General features: G+C 44.6%; 1 protein-coding gene across 4 annotated transcripts in view; it reads left to right on the top strand.

The window, feature by feature from the left end:
* The window catches only part of IGSF9B (immunoglobulin superfamily member 9B), a 1,286,301-nt gene that overhangs the window by 575,414 nt on the left and 689,701 nt on the right, over positions 1-21,186 (top strand). For 3 of the 4 annotated variants that reach the window (XM_085647232.1, XM_085647233.1, XM_085647229.1), the window contains exons 11-12: positions 2,953-3,103; positions 15,736-15,859. In XM_085647232.1, the coding sequence (XP_085503358.1) occupies positions 2,953-3,103; positions 15,736-15,859 (275 nt within the window). The remainder of the gene's footprint in view (positions 1-2,952; positions 3,104-15,735; positions 15,860-21,186) is intronic. The other variant, XM_085647230.1, reaches the window with a different exon arrangement.

The raw sequence follows: 21,186 nt of genomic DNA, 5'->3' as shown, positions 1-21,186 counted from the left end.
AAATAACAAAATGTCTCATCTGGAAGAGCTGCCTCACGGGTGCCTTGTCTGCGCTGAAAGAAGAAATGTATCCAAAGCAGCTGAAGGTTTAACATCCACACTGGGAAGTTTTTGAAACAGGTTTCTTCTAAACAAATAAATAATGCAGGCTGCTGCAATAGACAGATCGCTGTCACTTTACCTTGAGGCACTGGACATCTTTGGAAGTTGCTCATCTGAAAACTTGAGTGCCAAGGCACAGAGTTTTTTTTTTGGTGGGGAGGGGGGGGTCCTTCTGTTAGCATGTTTCGTATGTAGGTGTGTGTTGGTAAGTTGAAATGTAACCTGTGCTGTAGGGGTTGCTCTCCAAATATTCCTTTTCCAAAGATAATTTCGATTCAGTTTGCCTCTGGTTCCTACTAGTGCTCTTGCAGATAAGGGCAACCTATCAAGAGAACATAGTGTCCCATGATCACAGATGTAGATGTATGTTTGGGTATAGGCTAGATATCCATCATGCATTTGTACACCATAGCACAGTGGGCTGAGAGGTTTTACGGTTGCATTTGAAGAATGTTCCAAAAGTATCTTTTTGATGAGTGACTAGTCCGACGTAGCAAAATCTCCATGTTTGAAATTATCCCGCACATTCATATGTCCCCTTCTACTTCTTTCATTTTACATTCCTTCTTTCCTCTTTTTTCATCTCTCTTTTATCTAAATTCCTATTTCTGTTTCTCTTCTCTGTCACGTCTTTCTACTTTTAAAGTTGGTGTTGCAGAATTTGCCACAATAATGTGTTTATTTTCTTTCGTTATTTATTTTCTCTCATTTATGTCCTTCTCTATTTTCTTCATTCTTATATTCTCATCTTTCTTGCACACAAATAGTTCTTTCCATGCAGTTGATTTCTGCCTCATGCTCTCTTATTTGTACCATCTGTTGTCTTATTTTTCTCCCTTCCTTCCTCTTGTTGTGTACAACTCTCCTGTGTTCTCCTTCTGCTTTTTTGTATGATCGCTCTGCTTCTGGGAATGATAATTCAACTGTCTACAGATCAGTTGATTAAGTTCACTTTCACTCAGTGATCATGGTTGAATTGGTAATTAACACACTCAGTGCATGACATGCATATTTCTGAGGACGTAAATGGCCATGGAACTGGACACCTAGCAATCAGTGGTCATAGTTAAATCATCTCTCACCTGATGCAGTGTGGGCAAAATTATTACCTTTTCCAGGCTGCATCATGGGCATAGATGAGGGGCCTGTTCCTTAGTACACTGCCAGCACACCCAAGAAGTTTCCCACATGCAGCATTCAGTCCACGCACAAGAAGCTGTTGTATAAGGTACATTACGTGAATAGCAGAGGGATTGGTTCACCTAGCAGACGTAGTGGACATGTGGAGAATTCCACTTCTGATTCCATATGACATGCTTTGACAATATAGTCCCCAGCAAGCAGTGGTCAACAGGTTTAGCTTCTGCTGCATTGTGAATTTTCAAGGTGTACAGCCTCAAAGGCTCTGTGTCCAAGACATATTAATCCATTCCTCGGCACACTTGGAAGCAGTCCAAACAATCTGATCCCTGGCTTTTATTGGGTGTGCCTAGGGGGCTGCCCCGTTACACTCTTTGCATGTTTAATGAGTGCTGATGAGCCATGGGAATAGTTAAGGTATACAACCATTGGCACAACAGGGGCACACTAAAGTACTCCATCTTCTGGTGCCTTCTAAGCATATCTAAGGGGCTGAGACTCAGTACAGTGTTGACATGGCTGAGGAACCAAACCCCTCAAACATGTGGCATGTCTACGGAATCTGGTGCCTGGACCTTCTTAAGCATGAAAGGGAAGATGTCTGTGCACGACTTCTGGGTACAGTTTCAGTCCTGCTGCTACAATGTGATGCTTGGCTTCTGGAAATACTGGAAATGTTAGTGCAAGAGCATTTGGTGACTTTGGCGAATCTTAGAGTGTACCCCATTGCTCATTGACCGTTTTGGAAAGGAGTCTAGACAATAGGCATGGTTGAGGACTTCCACTAATGTAAACTTTGGACATAGCTAAAGAAGGGGGCCTTTACCATACTGCCAGCAGAACTAAAGTGTTCATCTGTGAGTGCGGAGCTACAGTATCCCTCACTTGGCTTACTCTAGGCATGTATGTTAAGTCTCAGTCTTTTGGAGCATCGCTCAAATGTCCATCGCTTGGAATGCTAAATGCTAGACCTGTCCAAGCCCTTGTGCAGGGGTATTGGTGGATCCATCCTTGTGGTTCATGGCTGAGCCATCTCTCCCTAGTCACTGTCTGCCGCCCTGAACTGTCCAGTGCCTGCAGAATGATTGATGACTCAGCCTTTTAGCTTGCTGTGAACATGAGTACGCGGCGACACCCTATTTTACTGTGAGCATGGTTGAGGGGCATCCTAGTTAATCATGGGCATGCTTGATGTGAGCATACTGTGGGCTCTTAAAGCCTCCTTGATGTGTGGAATCAGAAGAGCATTATCAGTATGGGTCGGGCCTTCATTCCATACTTCGCTGTTTGCATGATTGAAGTGCTCTTCCCACAGTGCAGTATGGGAAAGGTAGTGTCCATTATGGAGGCACAGTGCATATGGATAATGCTTGTATTCCATTGTGTATTGTGTTCATGGCTCAGTTGTGCATCCCTTGGTCACTTTTGAGTATGTCAAATGTATGTATGCTTTAGTGTGTGTCTCCTTTAGTGCGTGTATCCTTTAGTGCGTGTTTGTTCTTATTGTACTGCGTTTCAGTCCGGGGAGGCCAACCACTTCGGTCTGTGTTCACATCAGAAGATGCCTCCCCAATGGTAAGGGGTTGTTAAGAACTGTTATTCGTGGATCCTCTTGGATTTGTTTGAGATGCCCATATTTCTCCCACATGCCATGATGCTTGCTCTGTGATTCTGAGCTATATGTGTCCTCTTTCTGTGTTTCTGTCCAAGGTAGGGAAGCCCAGTAGAAGCAAACACCTGGTCCTCCCAAGCGGAAGCCTGCAGTTCACATCTCTCAGCAAGGAAGACCACGGGGAGTGGGAGTGTGTTGCAACCAATGTAGTCACCAGCATTACTGCCAACGCGCACCTCACGGTGATAGGTATGCAGCCTTTGTCTTTTGAGCCTCTGGGCAGGGCTTCATCATTGGGTTAGATGTATGCAGCCTCTATTGGTCGGTGCCAATGCTCACTGTGATGGAGCTGAACTCAGGTTTGCAGTTGGCTAATTGACCTTTGAGGAAACTTGTAGTCTGTATGCTGTCCTTAAGAGGTGAGCTCTGGTCATTTTTGGATGGAGTAAAGCTACATGGTGGCTACCATGCACACTTGGTTCGATCAGTTTAGTGGTACTAAATATACAGGGGTAGATGTGAGCACACAGCCCTTCAGGAGTTACACCTTATGGGACTGACATAGCCACTTTCAATGAGGGCAAATTGGAAAATAGAAAAGAGACCCTGATATTGGGGTGCCTTTTAGATGTACATTCGATCTCGGTTCAGATGGTCTCAAGGAGAGGGGAGAAGGAGAGAGAGGAAAATGCATCAAGAGCTATAATATTTCTGTGCATCCATTTAGGTGTTGCGGGGTCTGAAAGTGTGTTTCTAGTCATTGGATGTCTGAACCCTCACTCTGATGCTAGTCCCCAGAGGACTATAATGAGGTATGACCCTCTGACTGGGGTAGTTTTTAGCGTCATGGAGGTAGTGTGACTAGTGTAACTTTAATTGCAAATAAGAGCACACGCTATATGGTAAGAGAGACAAAGGTCTTAATACTTTAGCTGTAGGTTCAGACTGTGTTTAGGTCATTCAGACATTGAGACACTCGTTTTGTGTAAGGAGGAAAGGGCAGGTACATCCGACATTGAGAGTTATGTAAACAGTGAACTGGTCCCTGGAGATCATTGCTAAAAGTACACGCCTTGTCTTGAGATGGGTGGAGGGTGCTAATCTTTGAGAAACCTCAGTTGGAGATCACTAAGAGGTTAAGCATGTTGTTTACCATGGGGCTGTGCTGAGCTTACTGACTTACGAGACAGCTCACATTTGCTGGCACTTGCTGCCCCTCTTTGGGTTAAGGAATTTGGTGGCCACATAAACCCTTTGCAGCATCTGCCGCTAATGCATTGCATGCTTACTCTGAGCTTTTCACCCTCCTCCATTCCGCTCTCCTTTTTACTCTCTTTCCAGCTCCTACCTCTTTGTGCTTTCCTTTTCCTTCCTCTTTTGCATGAGGTCCTTTGTATTGAGACTTTTCATGGTTTGTTGCCCTTCAGGCAATGCAGGGATTGATTTATGATTCCTTTCTCCGGCACACATTCTCTTGTGACTGATGTCTATGTCTCATTGCCGTTGATCATTTTTACCTTGTAGAAAGATACTAGTAGAGTTTATGTGTCAAGCCTTTTATGTTTGTCATAGACAAGGCTATTGCTGGACATACAGTGATTTTCAAGGTAAAACAAAATAGTGAATGAAGACATACTCTTCAGATGGAAGGTGATGCATGGGAAGGTATTCTTGGTACAGGCTTCTCATTACAGTTCGAGATGCTAAAAAGAATGTTTGGGAATGTTGTACTCGGTAGAAGGTCTAATCAGAGAACTCTTCTAGTAAAAGAAGGTGAGCAACATGTTTCACCTGGATGATTGCAGACTGGATATGGCTTTGGGAAGATGGAGTGAGATATTTTCAGGTAGGTGGATCTGTTGTACTTTGCTTTGTCATCTAGATGTTCCTGTGAAGTGTGTCTTTCGTCTGATTGAACATGTGGAGAACATGGTGATCTAGGCAAAAAACAACCTGGAAGATGAATCTTTGAAAAGAGAAATATTTATCATAATTATTAATGGTATAGTGCTTCCCCTCCCTCATGCACTATTTGGTTATAAATTATACCTTTAACTTATAGCAGGCAGTCAAGGCAGTAAATATCTGGTCCCATTGATTCCTTGCATTGGCAGAGCAGCGGATGGTATGATTTCTTGAAGTATGATCGGTCTTGTAATATGAGTCTAGACAAATCGAAGGAGTATTTGGGCTAAGGAATGAAAAGAAAGGTCCTGACTAACCATTCTTGCATTCTAGATATCAGGCAGCTGGTCAGTGTCATGGCTGAGCACTTAAAAGAAGAAGCGTAAAGATGTATTTTACCATCCAAACAAAAAGACATGGATCCATAAATATATATTTAAAAGCCAGGGAGGCATTTATAAAGATAATTTACATGCTAAGATTTGGCCTGTACATGGATCTTTGGACTGTTGACACAAGATCAGGCTTACTAAATCCTGTGACTAGATACTCTGCAGCTGTTATGCCCCCCTTCAATCACTGAATACATGACACTAAAAGTCAATCTTGACATTTAAAAAGATGTATTGGACAATGCTGGTATTGATGTTATCAGACACCAGCCTCTGTGGACTTTGTGAAACTACATATTCACTTTCTGTCTTCCAGTGGGCAGTAAAATTTAATAAACGTTGTCAACATTTCATTAGCCATACTTGCAAGACAGTACTGATACTGCAATCAATGACAGGCCAGCCCACACAGCTCACATGTAATTCACATAGGGGTGGCGGTTGTATGTTCTCTGTGTAGTTGTGAAGTCCTTTAGAATGTTTTACATCACACAGAGTGATCACTGAGATATATTGTTAGGCCGAAATGTAAAATAGTTTCCAGTTTGAGCACCTATGAGTAATATATCTCTTACAAGGTGCAGCTAGAGGGTCCCTCTTGTAAAATGTTTTGCTATGGGTGCCCTTGCTGGAGAAAGGCACAGCATGGAGCCTTGAGGGAGATACCTCCGAGTGGAACATGTTGTATGATTTTTGTTTCAAGTGGAAAGTTCAGCGATCAACATCTTTGTGAAGGTTCTTTGATGAATACTTTTTATGTCTTTGTTAAGGGTCTTCTGGTGGAAGTCTCTTCATTCTGAAGTTCTGCGAGATGAATCACTTCTTGTGGGTATCCTATGGTCGATGGATCATTTTTAAGGTTGAATATTCTGTAAGTGAGGTCAGATGTGGTACACTGTTATGGATTGAAGGAGGGCTTACAGGTAATAGTCCAGTGAGGGAGTCCTCTAGTGGAACGCCCTCTGGGCGATAAAGATTTTCTGAGGTTGAATCTCTTGTAATTTAATCCTCTTGATATGAAAGTCCAATGGACTGATGGATGATGGAAGGAAGGATACAAAAATGGATTGATGGATGGATGCGTACAGGTAGGTCTTGTGATGAAGGGTTGAATGAAGGAGGGAAAAGATTTTAGCTTGAAAGGGTTATTGCGACTTTAGTCCAATCACATTGATTTCCATTTTACTGATGCCTTTTATCCATGACGTTATCCAAGCCAGTGAATCAGTTATGTTGCTTGGAAAAATATTTTTATACTATGATTCTGCCTTAATACAGATGGATGCATGTTTCTTCAGATAGAGGTTTCTATGGGTAGGACCTCACCTTGTGGTAGAACTTCTAACAGATGAGTGGTTCTTCAAGTACAATAGCCTGTTGTGAATTAGGATGGCTTATAGAGGAAGGCCATTTGATGGGCAAATGTAAGTGCTGGATGGATCTGGCTGGAGAATACATGGGTGGATAGCTGTTCAAGCAGGAGATCCTGATAAGCTGTGGCTCTTCCAGCACTTTTATTTCTGCATGGCTTTTCTGCTGTCCTCTGTGAGAGGTTTCTGTAACTGAGGGCTCCTCTGGTGTAGGTTCCCAGATGGAAGGACGATATTGTTTTTTCAGGAAAATAAAACTATGAATGAATGTGAACTGCTAGTCAGTTTTTCTAGTGGTGGTCTATCAGGGTAGTGAGTCCATATAGAAGGTACTTTGAAATTCTTTTAGAGCAAGTGCCTTTGTGCGTTGGAAATGTCTGGGGACAAATGGTTCTGTGTTTATAAAAGTTGCAATCACTAGGCGAAATGTCATAGATTTGATCATATTACTTTCTAAAGGTAGTAAAAGATCAGTCTCTTCACATAGGTAACTTCTGAGGTAAGCAAAGTCTTACATGTAGAAGATGCTTGAGATGAATCTGTTTTTATGAGGATTGTCTTAATGGAAGTTGCATCTGAAGAGGTTTGGTAAGGGAAGTACCACCATGGTGGTATTCATGTTGAAGATGTTGAAGAGGTTGTTGGTTAAAACTCATTTTCTGGAATTGAAAATCTGGCTGTTGTAAGCATTTCCTGTCATAGCTACATTTGTATTTTATTTGTGGGTATTTACAGCGCAGCTAACCACACGTGACAGAGGAGCGTACTCCACCGGTACCGTAAGAGAGGTTAAGGAAGTGGATACACCCTCCCAATCAAACTACAATTACCGTAAGGTATCCAGAACCAACAAGCTCGAAATAAAACTTACGTGGCGTACTCCGCTGAATGCGGAAAGGAGGCAACTCCTTTTTGTTAGTTAACCCTCACACACCCTATTGGTGTCATGCTTCATCATCGGGTTCACCTTGACTCCTAAAGGTCAGGGTGGGCTCGACTGTATTTCAGGGAGCACTTAGGAGATGTAGGCCAGGGGGTCTAAAGATACAAATCCTACAGCGTTCCCCAGGTATCCCTTTATTCACGGGGACGTAGCAGATATTAAAAATATGTAAAAGTATGGGTCTCTTTGGAGGTAATGGTCCTATGACCCTAAGAACATGACAATGCTATTAACAGCGCAGACCTAGTCCTGAAAGGCATCAGAGTGTTTTTCATAGTTGAAGGATTGCTGTGAAATGCATGTAAAATCCTATACAGGGAACAAAGAAAAAGTAGAGATGACATAATAACTTAAAGAGTTGGATGCAAAGAAGTTATCAGTTTGATGGATGACATTATTGGGTGGAGATCAGATAGTTTTAGAAAGAAGGGTTGCTTTACTTTTCGAACTTCTGAAGTCAGAGGGAAGGATGAGTGGAGGTATGGGGGCACTCAGTCTGAACCCGTGGGCATACAATGAAATGGTTTGTTTTTAGGTCCATTCTTTGTGGCATTTCTATATTCAGTTGATCGAGAGCTTGGTTATTTGTCATTTGGGCTGAGCCAAAGGTGACGTGTTAAATGATGGCTTTTCTGGTTTAGTTAGATTTCTAATTCCATAACGCATATGCTGGCCATTGAATAGCATGCACACTATATGTATTTAACTGTATGTTGGCAGGGCTAACAGAAACTATGTGTTGATGGTACTGAACAGTCACTGTTTTTTACATTGTCCAATCATTGTTGCTTCTGTGACTAATGTGAAATAGGTATTTTTTTAAACAATTCAGCATGGAGGTCTCCATAATCAACATGCAGGGCCTAAGTGTTTCTCTAGGTTGAATACTAAATTGGATGGGCACTTTGAAGGAGTCGTTTCCTTAGAATATTGTATCACAGTTGCCTCCTGGAGATTTAGTGCTATTAACTGTTAAAATGTGTTGTTTCTGTTTGTGATCATCTCTATTAGATAAGTGGTGGGGCGAACGGCTCTTATAAGTTTTCTTAATTCCGTATCTGTTAAATTTGTGACAGGAATGTAGTTTATGGGTAAATCTCTTTTAGTCTTTCTCACTATGAGGAAACGGCTGGCAGCAGAAGGTCTGTTGAAATAGTGTTGAGAATGTGTTATTGGTGAAGAAGGTTCGTAAATTGACCTAATTTATGACGGATGTATTTGGAGAAGATTGTCTTCTTGAAAGGTCATCTCGGAAAGATGGTTGTGGTGTTTCAACGTTAGTGGAGAAAATTACTTGAGCAGTGTTCGTATCAAGTCCACTCTTCATCTCTTTTCACATTTCTGCTTTTCCGCTTCATCCTCTCTCCACTTCTGAAAGTTTATTGTCGTTTTAGTTATTATTCCTCATCCCCCTTTTTCTTCTTCTCTGCTTTTGTCACTTGAAATTATCATTTTAATGTCCACCTCTTTTCCATAGTATGTCTCATTCTTTATCTATTCTCATGCCCTCACTTCTTCTTTCTTTGTCCATTTTCTGTCGGTAGCTCCGTTTTGCGCTACACAGTTATAACCTATCTCTCCCTTTCTCTATCTCTTGCCCATCTCTCTGAGTTCTTTCCCTATAACACAAAACCTGTTTCTTTCTCCATCTGTCCCTTGTTTCTACTTTGTTATTAATCTGGGTTTTACACCTCTTCTGTTCATTTTCATTTTTCTTTTCTTATTATTTTTTTTTTTAAACAATTTATCATTTGATTTTCTAGACGGTCTGTTATTTTCCATCTGTTCACCATTTCAGCTGCTGTTACTTCTTCTACCACTTTGTCATCACTTGTACCTTATCTTGCATTACATTGTAGTCTGTATATACCATTGGGTATACCGTTTATACCATTAGCATGACACCATCTCCTCGTTATTACCTCTACCTCGGCTTTTATGCCAAAGCTTAACTCTATCATTTACCAATAGTAGTTAGTTATGAATAATAATAAGAATTATGTTATTATAAATTAAAATATATAACAAAATATTAACATAATGCTAATCCTAAATGTAGGTAATGTTTAAAATGTAATTATGTTAAGTACATTAAATCACTTTAAAAGTATATAATTTTTTATGTAATCTCTTGCCAAACGGCAATAGAAGGCCTACTACAAATCGTTATTTTTTAGGGTACTGACATGAATTTGAGTATTCCGATAACAAGTCTATCCTCAAGCACCAAACTGGATTCAGAACTTTGTTAGCAATTGCTCCAGTACACCGGTAGATGACGCTATTGCACTGTGCGGCTGCTTTACACCTCCTCCAGAAGTAACTGCACGGAGCCGTACACATGCACCACCTGTGCATGCTGACTTCTAATCTGCGCTCTATGATACAGATCCGGAGCTTCACTCTCAGACGATTGTTGTTGTCTTACCAACCCCAAAACGTTTTTGAGACCGTGTGCCAGAAAAGTGTCTAATCAGAGGACCAAAGCGTCCAAATTGTGCAGTAACTTCAGGAATCAAATGTCGGTTACAGACCCACAAGACGTGGTGTCTCGGGACCAGGCATGTCTCGAAGTTCTGCAATAAATACTCCCTGAAGCAGCCAAAAGCTATCAGGGAGCAGTCCTGTTCTAAGTCCTGTGCCCCTCCCGTTCCAGGTCTTGGGCCCACTTCAAGTCAACGCCCATGGGTAAGCTTGAAGATGAATTTGAAAAGACAAGTTTCGCCGTAAGCACAAAAAATCTAAAAAGGATTCTTTCTCCTTTCAATCCCACTCTTGGGAGAAGTCAGGTAGTTGCCACTCGACGACTCCAACTCTGCCTCCTTCATATGACTTGGAGTCTATCTTGAGGCAGCTCCCAAAGCACCCGTTGCCCACACTGCAGCAGGTGGAGGCTTCAAGGAGGCCATGCTGCACCTCTTCTGTATGATTCCAGTTCTCTCTAGAGCACCCTTAAGTCCCATGGATCTGCTGGGGCCCCGGTCAGACTTCCGCTGGCGGGGCCTGCCCTGCTGCCAGCTGAGGCCATACCTCCACATCTGTGCTGAATGTCATGTCAGCTCCGACCTCCAACACTGGCCTTGGCTACTGAGGCACAGACCCCTGGCCCAATCTCTACACCCATTTCTGATCAACAGCTGACTTCCACCTGAGCTCGGCCAATGTCTCATTATGTAATAAAAAAGGTGCAGCCTCTGGTCAAGGAGACTTCCCTAGAAATGCCAGTACCCTGATGCCAATACTGCTGGAGGGTGTGGACTTAATGTGGATCAGATGATTCTTATGCTGTGCAGGTCCTTCATAATGTTCCTCATGATGATGACGAGCAGGCAGATAATGTATTTCCCTCTCATTACACTGAGGCAGGCATGCATTTAGATTTAAAAAAGGCTAGTGACCTGGGAGCGAAGTTGGACTCCTCACTTGGACCCCCTCCAGATGAAAATGCCTCCTTTGCGATGGTAATCCGCAAAGCTTCAAAAGAGTTGTCCTTCAGTTGCCCTCGGTAGAAACAAGCTGCTAAACAGGATTTTACAGCCTGGGCCTGCGATTCGGGAGCCCTTTCTGCTCTTTAAAGAGGTTCTAAGAGCAGCAGCATGGTTTGAGCCATGCTCGGCTCTACCAGTGAGTCTCTCGGTAGCTAAGTGTCATAGGCCTACTTCTGGGGATTCAGCAGTTCTGATCTAGCACTCAAATCCTGAGAGCCCACTGGTTCAAGCTTCCAACATGGTCTAACTTATTGCGTTCCCTCACTGCTCCATTGGAGAGAATCAAAATGCATTGAGGCATTTGGAAAGAAAATTTTCTCATCTGCCAGTTTGGCATTGAGCTCCCGGTACAGTGTCTGTCTGGTCCTATACACACACACTCTGGGATATGGCCAGTAAGAGTTTTCTAATCAAGAGGAATTCTGGAATGCGTTCACACAAACAATCCATGATGGACAGAATGCAGCTAAATACATATTGAGAACCTGTCTGGCCATGACTGCATGGGTCGCATCATTGGCACTAGTGTGATGAACTGACGTCATGCATGGGTGTGTGCCACAGAAAGTTCTTGAGACACACAGGCATGCTTTCTGGATATACCATGGTTTTGAAGGAAAAGCTGATTTATCATTTAAGCCCTTAAAGGACAGCAGTGTTGTGACCTGCTCCTTGGGTTTACTATCTTCAGCTTCCAAATTCCACCAACAGAGTTGACAATTTAAAGACTACTCTAGGGGTCTTGCCTATCACACAATGCAGCCCTTGTAGCTTTTTCAACAGCTCATACAGCCTTTGCACCAGAGGATGTTATGTCAGCAGATGCTGCTGCAACCATCAAGGACAGTCTCCTTGTTGCCTTCTACAATTGCATCCAAGCCACCCTGATCCCCCCTCCTATTTTTACAGGCAGCCAGTAGGGAGCAGGATAAGCCCAATTGGCACAAAATTAACATATGACCAGTGGGTACTGCAGATTTCTCAACTAGGTTGTGCTCTACCATTTGTGCCCACTCCCCCTCTTCTTCCTCCTGTTTTTGTTCAGACTTAAGCAGATCATGCCTCCAACCCTGCCCAAGATGTTTAGCCCTTGTTGCACAAGGGGTCTATAGAGAGCTCTGGAACTGGAGATGGGCAGGGTGTATTACTGCCAATACCTTTTGGTGCCCAAACAAGACAGAAGGCGCTGGCTTATATAAGACCTTCAGTTCGTTTACACCTTCTTTAGAAGGACACGTTCAAGATGTCAAATTCAAGCCCAGATTCTCTCTGCCCTGGATTCGGTGAAGCAGATAATGTCCTTGGACTTGCAGGAAGTTTACTTTCATGTACCCATCCTGCAGTTCCACAGATGCTTATTTCGGTTTGTGGTTGTCGTAAAACCTTCAGTTTACTGTCATGCACTTCAACATCACTCGGCCACCTTGGTATCTGCAAAGGTGATGACAGTGGTGCACCCCACCTTCTCAGGTCGGGGGTACACCTATTTTTAAACTTCGATGACTGGATGATGAAAGCGAGCTCATGCAGTCAGTTGCAGCCCCCCTGCAGGTGACCTTCCATCTCTCCTCCTGAGTGTTTTCGGCTAACAAATCAAAGTCCCATTGGCTAACGACACAGAGGGCTATCCTGGACATAGTGGCTTTTATGACTGTTTGTCCACACAGCAAGTCTGGTACTTTTATAATCCCTATGTTTAGGGCTCACCTCTGGGTCCTGGCTTGGACAATTCTGAGGCTTCTCGGCCTCCTGGTCTCGTGAATCCTTCTGGTTCTCCATGCTCCCAGTGGACTCAGCACTGGGGTTGCCTCGCATACAATATCCGTATCTTAGATGAGGCTGACCAGGACCTTTAGTGGTAGCTGACAGAGATCAGTGTGACCTTCTATTCTCCTTACAACTCCTCACCCCCTCCCCAGGGTTTACTGAAGTGATGGATGCATCCTCTCTGGAGTTTTGCGGTCACCAAGACGAAGTGGAAATCAGATACCTCTTGTTTCCTGTAGAGCAAAGGCACAATATCAGTCTTTAAGAATTGCATACCATTCATTGACCCTGAAGGCCTTTCAATCATCCATCAGTAGGAAAGTAGATCAACCTGAGAAACCACACAACTACTATTTTATACTACAAGCAGGATGGTGTGGGGTCATAGGCACTGTTGAGACTCTAACATTGGCTTCACCTCCAAGGGATCTGTCTTGACGCCAATCATTTGCGCATTTGGCAGTGTGAATGAGTTCAGCCGATGTCATGTGGCAGACCACGAATGGTGTCTACACCTGAGGGTCATTCTTGGCGCCTTCTTCTTGGGTAGACCTATTTGCCACTGGTGAAAACTTGCAGTAAAACGACTGAGCACTGGAGTTTTCATCACAAGGCTCCCTGGGAGAATTATTCCACCTATAGTGGGGCTGCGGTCTCTTTTATGCCTTTCGCACTGCCGCATTGGCCTCAAGTTCTGAAAGAGGTCAGTAGGGAGCAAACTCAACTCTTCCTGATAGTAAAAGATTGAGCCAGGAGAGTATGATATTTGAAACTTCTGAGCCTGAACATTTGCCCTCAGTTTCATCTACCACTTCAAGAGGAGCTCCTTTCTCAGCTATAGGGCAAGGTTTTGCTCTTGAAACTCCTCAACCTACACCTTCATGATTTGAGATTGAACGGATCAAACTGAGGGGGATTGATTTGTCTGCAGAAAGGACAGTCGGCAACAGCCAGTTTGTTGTGGTTGTTAGCTGAACTTTGACCTGGTGAGAGGGCCTATGGGCTGATCCTGTCCAGACCAAGCTACCTGTTGTTCTGATGTGTGTTTTGTCACTGGTCTGGCAAGGCTTTGCCGTGGAAACCAATAAAAGCTATTTGTCAGTTCTTTCAGCCCATGTTTGCCCAACCAACCATAGTTGGTTAAGCCACCAGTAGTGATGCTATTTTTAAAAAGACTCCTATTCCCTTCTACAAACTTTATCATGTCACAGTCGGACCTTAGCTTGGTTCTCATGCTCTTAATGTGCTCGCCCTTTGAACCTATTCCCATTTGTACCCTGAGGTTGCTGGCCTTGAATAGGGTTTTCCTGATTGCAACTAATTCTGCATGCCATACAAGTGAGCTGTGGGCATTGTCAGTACATCCAACATATACCACCTTCTCTGGCAAATTGGCGCTTTTGACACTGACATCTTTCCTACTGAAATTGGTATTGCACTCTGTGTGGGTGCCATTCCCTCACTATCCTTATTTTATTCTCTCTGACACTTCCCTCTAAGGAGAAGGAGTTGTTTCATCAGTTGGATTAAAAGAGGGCCCTTATTTTCTTTCATAGATCAGACTGAGGAGTACCAGGTGGGCAACAAGCTTTATGTCGGATTTGCCGTTGATAAGAAAGGAAGCGTGGTTTGTTCAGAAACTGACCTTGTTCAGCTGGATCGTCTTGTGCATAAATATGTGTTATGCCCTGGCCAAGGAGAAGTCTCCTGAGAGCCTTCAGTCTTGTTCCACCAGAACCAAGGAAACCACTACTGTGTTGGTGAGAGGTGTTCTGGTGCTTAATATCTGCCAGCCCTCTTGGAAGTCATCCACATCTTCACTAGGCATTACTATCTCATGGATCAAGTCCTCAGGTTGAGCCACTTCACCAGCTCATTCTTGTAGAAATTCCAGGTGTAAGTCCACTCCGTCGGCTCTGCTTCTTGTGGCAGCTTCTATTTTGATATCTCTTTAAAAAGTGAGGAATTTGCACTTGGAAGTATCTATCAGAAGAGCAGGTTCCTTATCCTGGTAACCCTCTTTCTAGTGGATATTCTATCTCACCGCATATTCTGCTGTTCCTTCATTCCTCTGCGCTCTGTGAAGATGAATTTGATTGTTCTGTACATGTTAGTTTGTGTGTACAGTCATGCTTACATTTTGTTGGAGTAGACCCATGTCTGAGGATGCAATAGAGTTTTAAAATAGAAATATATGTCAGTGTGCAGGAGTTGTGCCTATATCTGGCACCATGCTGTCACTTCTGGAGGCAATTCGATGCCGCCACAGAGTCAGATGGTGACAACTACCAGCACATGGGAGCAATTGCTAAAATGGTTACATATTTAGGAGTGAGGCCAGGGGGAATTCAGAAGGACATAGATTTTTGGTTAGATATGCACAAGTAGGAGTTTAACTGAAGTGAAATTACTTTTTTTGATCAAATTAAAAACAAAAACCTTGCCCTAATCCTAATGCTAGTAATTGGTAACTGTTTAATTCTATCAATTTAAATGAAAGAAAACTATGCTAATTTAGATAAACTAATCTCATCCTTTAACCCTTAGACGAGGTGGTAGCACACCATGCTAAAAATAATAGTATGGTGGTAATTTTGACAAGGTGAAGGTCAAACAAAGTAATGTAGTTGAGGTAATGGTATACCCATCTCAATATGGCTCTCCTACCTCTCACTTTTTCTTCCTGTCTTTTCCTCTTATCTTCTGAGTCGCTCGCCATCTCCCCTTTCACTGATTCCCCTTTACTTGATTTTTTGTTTGTTTTCCTCTTCAGTTTAAATTTGTTTCTCTTCTCTTTCCTTCTCTCCCTCATATTGGTGCTCTCAATAAATTTTACTATTGACTTTCAATGTAGCTTTTTTGTTTACTCCTAGTCCCGTATCTCCATGTTTTTCCTCCTATTCTTTTTCTGTTCATTTTCTTTTTTCCACTCCTGTGTCTCTCTTCTTCACCCATCTTGATCTCTTACTTGCTCTCTACCTTTCACTCCTGTAATGCTTTCTCTTTTCTCTTTAAGGCACAAGTCCTCATGCCCCATCCAATATCCGGGTCCTTATGTCCATGACTTCTGCCAACGTGTCATGGGAGCCTGGCTACGATGGTGGATACGAGCAGACATTCTCAGTTTGGTACGGACCTCTGTGAGTCATCTCAGCATGCTTTGCTCTCTGCTTCCTTTTTTTTCTGCTTAACAAATGCTTTAATGAGGCTGGGCCATAATTGATGGAGGGAAGTGGGCCATGAGAGACGTGACCATGCAAACTGGGTCTATATAGCCTAACCTCAGTGTATTTTACTTATTTTTTTGTATAGAAATACACTATAATATGTCTTTAGAACATCGATCACTGTTACCCACCTCTAACCTGTTACTTAGAACAAGTGAATAGCCCTTGAATTATTTGTAAGGTACAAGTTGGAATATATGTGTAAATTGGTCTATAGAAAAAGATTTGAGAGCAGATTACAGTTCAGGGCACTTGGATTTTAGAACAAACGTACTGGAACTGTGACAGAAGGTTTTGTTAGAGCATGGACTGTGGCTGGGGAGATTGTGCAACCAGAGCTGGTAACCAGGGAGATAATGCGAGAAAGAAGGTCTGTGATTGGGCACATGGTGTGTACAGGAACTCAATCAGGAGATAATGTGAGCAGAGCTTGTGACTATGGAGATTATATGATTAGGGCTATGAAGATAATAGGAGCAGGGCATAAAACACTGGAGACGAATCAGCAGGATATGATATTAGGAGATGGCATGAGCAGGCTCTTTGGCTGGGGAGATAGTGTTAGGAGAACCTATAAGCAGGTCTGAAACTAGGGAAATGGTGTCACATGGCCTTTTGATCAGAGACATGATGTTAGCAAAGCCTGTGTTCAGGGAGTTTCATGAGGAGGGTGTGACCAAGGATATGAAGTGAGCAGGGCCGTGCATGAGATGATGGTGTGATCAAGGAGTCTTGTGATTGGAGAGGTGGTGTGCCAGAGCCTCTGATTAGAGAGATGATGCAAGCCGGGCCTATGACCGAGGAGATGGTGTGAGCAGAATCTCTGACTAGGGAGATGATGTGAGCCTGGCTTATGACAGAGAAGATTGTGCTAGCATTCTCTATGACTGTAGTGGTAGTGTGAGTGAGGCATTTGGCTACCAGGGTGGTGTGAGCAGGGCCTGTGGCTGCGGAGATGGTGTGGGAGTAGGAAGATGATGTGACCACAGCCAGTGATCAGGAAGATGTCAGCATTGTCTTTGACTGGGGTGTTGGTGTGAGCAAAACCTGTGATCTGAAAAGTTATTTGAGCAATGTTTGTGACTGGAAAGATAGTGTGAGCAGGGCCCGTAACTGGAGAGGTGGTGTGAGTAGGGCGTGTGGCTTGGGCGATTAAGTGAGACCAGAGAGATATTTTGAGGCAGGCCATGTCACCATTTAATTGGTGTGTGCATGATCTGTGACCAGGGAGATGGTGTGATACAGCCTGAGATTAGGAAGTGGTGCAAGGGCGACGTGTCACTGGGCAAGTACTGGGAGGGAGGACTATTTCTAGGGACATGGTGTGAGCAGAGGCTTTGACTAGGCAGATTACTTGAGCAGAGTTTTTGACAAGGGAGACGTGGTGAGCAGGGTGAATGACAAGGTAGAAGATGTGATGTGCCAGTGACTGGGGAGAAAATGTGAACAGGGCCAGTGATCAGGGAGATATAGTGTAAGCAGGGCCTGCAACTATGGAGAAGGCTTAATCAGGACCCAATTATGAGTCGATGAGTGCAGATCTGATGCCATCATACCTGAGATCTGGAGCCTGCGGACACTGATATACAGCTGAAGCCTGCGGAAGCTCTAACTTGGCCCTCAGTGTGCACTTGCCATGCCATGGGGCTAGCATGCAGCATCTGTGATTTGGAAATGAGGTATGCATGCACTGTGAACTGTGCCTGAAACAAGCAGGAGCTGTGTATTGGATCTGGAGGATGCAATACCTCTGACTACCACCCATCATCTTGGCGTGGAGTGTGCAGGAGCCGTAACATGGCCCTGTAGTTTACACTTGCTCAGTTATGAATTGGAGCATCCAGGATCTGCAAAGGTCTCCGTCAACATACAAAAGCTGTAACTTGGACTTGGAGTGTTTAGACACTTTTACTTGGATCTTTAGGTTGCAGGAGCTGTGACTTTGATTGGGGGTGCAGCAGTTGTTACTTAGGTGTGAGCAGTGACTTTGCTCTGGAGCGTGGTGGTATTGTGGTTGACTTAAAGCATGCAAGGCTTGTAACGTGGATATCTGATAGAAACATCTAGCTGCAGATTCCTGATCTTAGAATATTCCCCAAGCATTAGACTGGATCTGGAAAACCTTGAGCAGTACCTCTGCAAGACAGTAGGTAGCATCGATCGGCTAGACATTGTCAGCATTGGAAGTGACATGCACTGTGCCTCTGTAGGTGCCACCCAGAGCGCTGACATCAGTTTTTTTCTTTCCGCGCCATCAGCGCAGAACCAGAGAGAGCTACCTAGGTCTATTTTTTGGACTATTTTATTGACGTTTTATCAAACTATTTTGAGCTTTTACTTCCAGTAAGCAAATAGGAATGTTCAGTAAAAAGCACAGTGGGCTGTAGACTCTGTGGTTCCTGTCACAGGCATATGTCTGTGACAGACCCCCACCTGGTTTGCCTCTGGTGACTGGAGCTTGGCCACAACTTCAAGGCCTGTCCTGACTGTAATGCCATAAGGTCCCAGTCCCATTCGGGGAAACGTTTCCGGTACTCATCATCGCACTCGTAGTCATCGACGGTTAAGTTGCATAAAAAATCTAAAAATTCTAAGGGGTTGGAAAGAACTCTTCGATTTTGCTGTGCCGATCCACGCCTTCGTACCAGGTGTGAGATGATGCCACAGATTTAGGCCCCACTACCACACGTCAGGTGCAGAGCCTGAGTCCCCTCCGCACCTCTCAGAATTTCCCATGGCTGGAACAGCCCCGCCCAGTTAAAGGAGCTACATGAGGCCATGCACCTCATATTTGGGTGGGCCAACCCCTCTGGAGCACCTTCAGGCCCCACTGGTTCAGCAGGTTCCCCCACTGAATTCCGATGATGGGTTTGCCCTTGGCACCCTTCTAGCACATTGGATCTGTTCCTGGATCCGGATTGGCTCCGGTCATGAGGCTGCCACCTTCCCTGGAGCACATTCCACTTGAGCCACACTCTCTGCACCACCGTCACCCTATGGTGTCACTGACCTCATTGTTATACCCGAATCCGATACAGAGCTGAACCAGCATTGCCTGCTGTCGGCCTGTACTCAACCTTCCAAGACTGAGACAGGGCCTACTTTTTTCGATAGGCGCTGGGTGGAGTACGATTGGGGACAATTTGAGAGCCTCAGGATAACTGGTATGAGGAACTGGTGGATGACAACGGTTTGGACACCTTCCCAGCCATTGGCTTTGTCTCTCCTCCTAGTGTGGCCACATGGAAAAAGCTTCATTGCTATAGTGGTGAGGAGGGTGGCTGAGATCTGGACCTTTTGCTATTCTTGGTGACAGTCAAGACTAATGTCTTGTCGGAGGTACTTCAGCCAGAAGTTGCCCTCACAAAACCTCTACTCCCTTTCAATGAAGCCCTCATGAATGTCCGGCTCGGGGCATAGGTCCACCCCTGCACAGGGGCTCCAGTGCACCACACATTTCCCTCTTGCCATTGTCCCGCTCATGGGGCCCAACTTTCCTCAACCAGCAGCCCATCCTAGAAAGTCTGGTTGTTCATGCCTCCACTTCCAAATTCAATCCTGGCGCATTCCCTAATAAACCACTGGGTAGGGAATCCAAGAGGCTGGACACCTTCGGACAGAGGATGTTCTCTTCCGTCAGCCTTGCATCGGGGTCGGTGACCGCAGGGTGCTCTTGGGCCAGTATTCCCACTCAGTTTGGAACTTGTTTGTGTAAGTGCTGCCCACAGTCTTGGAGGATGCCCAAGCCATCCTGATCCAGGCTATTGCTGATGAAAGGTATGAGCAAAGTTTATTAAACATCAAACACTGTTCACTGGATACGGCAGACTCGCTAGGCAGATTGATTGCTTTGTAAGTGGCACTCCATTGCCACGCTTGGTTAATGTCTGCTGGGTTTTTGGGGGCTGTCCAGGCATCCCTTATGGACATGCCCTTTGATGGCACTCGCTTTTTTTCTGACCAGACAGGTTTGGCGCTCAAGCGCTTTAAGAACATCTGGGCTCCCGACCAGTCCCTGGTAGTCTCCATGGACCAGTACGAGACCCACTTTGCCTTTTACCCCTTCTGTGGCTAGAGTAGGGGCTACCATATGCAGACATTTCCACCTAGCCACCATCATCAACAGATTCACCAATCCATTTGTGCCCGCAGATATGATTCCCACAATCCCCAAGGGACTCAAGGGCAGAGATATGCCCAGTATGCCCTGGTAGCCTCCAAACTTCTTTAATATGCCCTCTCATTATCACAGACAACTGGTTGATGGCCGGATCAAGCACCACCTACCCAGATGGCAGTCCATCACATCGGACAAATGATTGTTTCAAATTGGTCAGTGTGGTTCCACCCTTCCATTCCCAGAAACCCCGCTGTCAATGACATCATCCTTAGATAGGATGACAGAGGTCCCCCTCTCCCTGCTGCATAAACCAGTGGATGCTCTTTTTACATACCTGTCCTGCCAGCCCACAGACATTACCTGCAGCTGACGGTGGGCCATGAGCACTTTCAGTTCATTGTGCTCCCTTTTCGCCTTACCAGTGCCCCAGGAGTGTTTACGAAGGTGATGACTGTGGCTGCAGCACATCTGCAGAGGTCAGGGGTACCAGTCTTCCCCTACCTTGACGACTGGCTATAGAAAATGGCTTCGCCCCAGACAGTCATCACCCACCTCCGGTCTATGATGGACCTTCTGCATTTGCTGGGGTTCACTATCAACGTGCTGATGTCACAACTGACTCCATCTCAGGCGTTCCCCTTCATCAGAGTCCTTCTGGATACAATGCAAGACCACGATATTCAGGTTATGATCCCGATGTTTCAGCCTCTATCCTGGATTTTGATGAGGCTAACTCTGAGGCTGCTGGGCCCAATAGCCTCCTGCATCCTACTGGTTACACATACCCACAGGCATTTGCAGGCTCTGCATTGGGAGCTGAAGTCCCAGTGGGTGCAGCATCTGGAGAACCTTTTTGACCTGATCCATATATCCAAGGGAACTACAAAAGATCTGCAGTGGTGGCTGACGCACTGAGATTAGGTTCAGCTTCAAACCCATCTAACTTTCTCACCCAGAGGTCACATCGGTGACAGATTCATCACTTTTGGGTTGGGGTGGCCATCTGGGAGATGTATAGATCAGAGGACTCTGGTCTCTGGCAGACTCTCAGCTCCACATCAAGCTTTTGAAGTTGAGAGCAATTCGCTTGCCATTTAAAGCCTTCCTTCCTTTCATCAAG

Source organism: Triturus cristatus, chromosome 3_2 (assembly GCF_964204655.1).
Source record: "Triturus cristatus chromosome 3_2, aTriCri1.1, whole genome shotgun sequence".
Lineage (NCBI taxonomy): Eukaryota > Metazoa > Chordata > Amphibia > Caudata > Salamandridae > Triturus > Triturus cristatus.
Note: the sequence above shows the minus strand (reverse complement) of the source record. Positions and strands in the feature narration are given on the sequence as shown.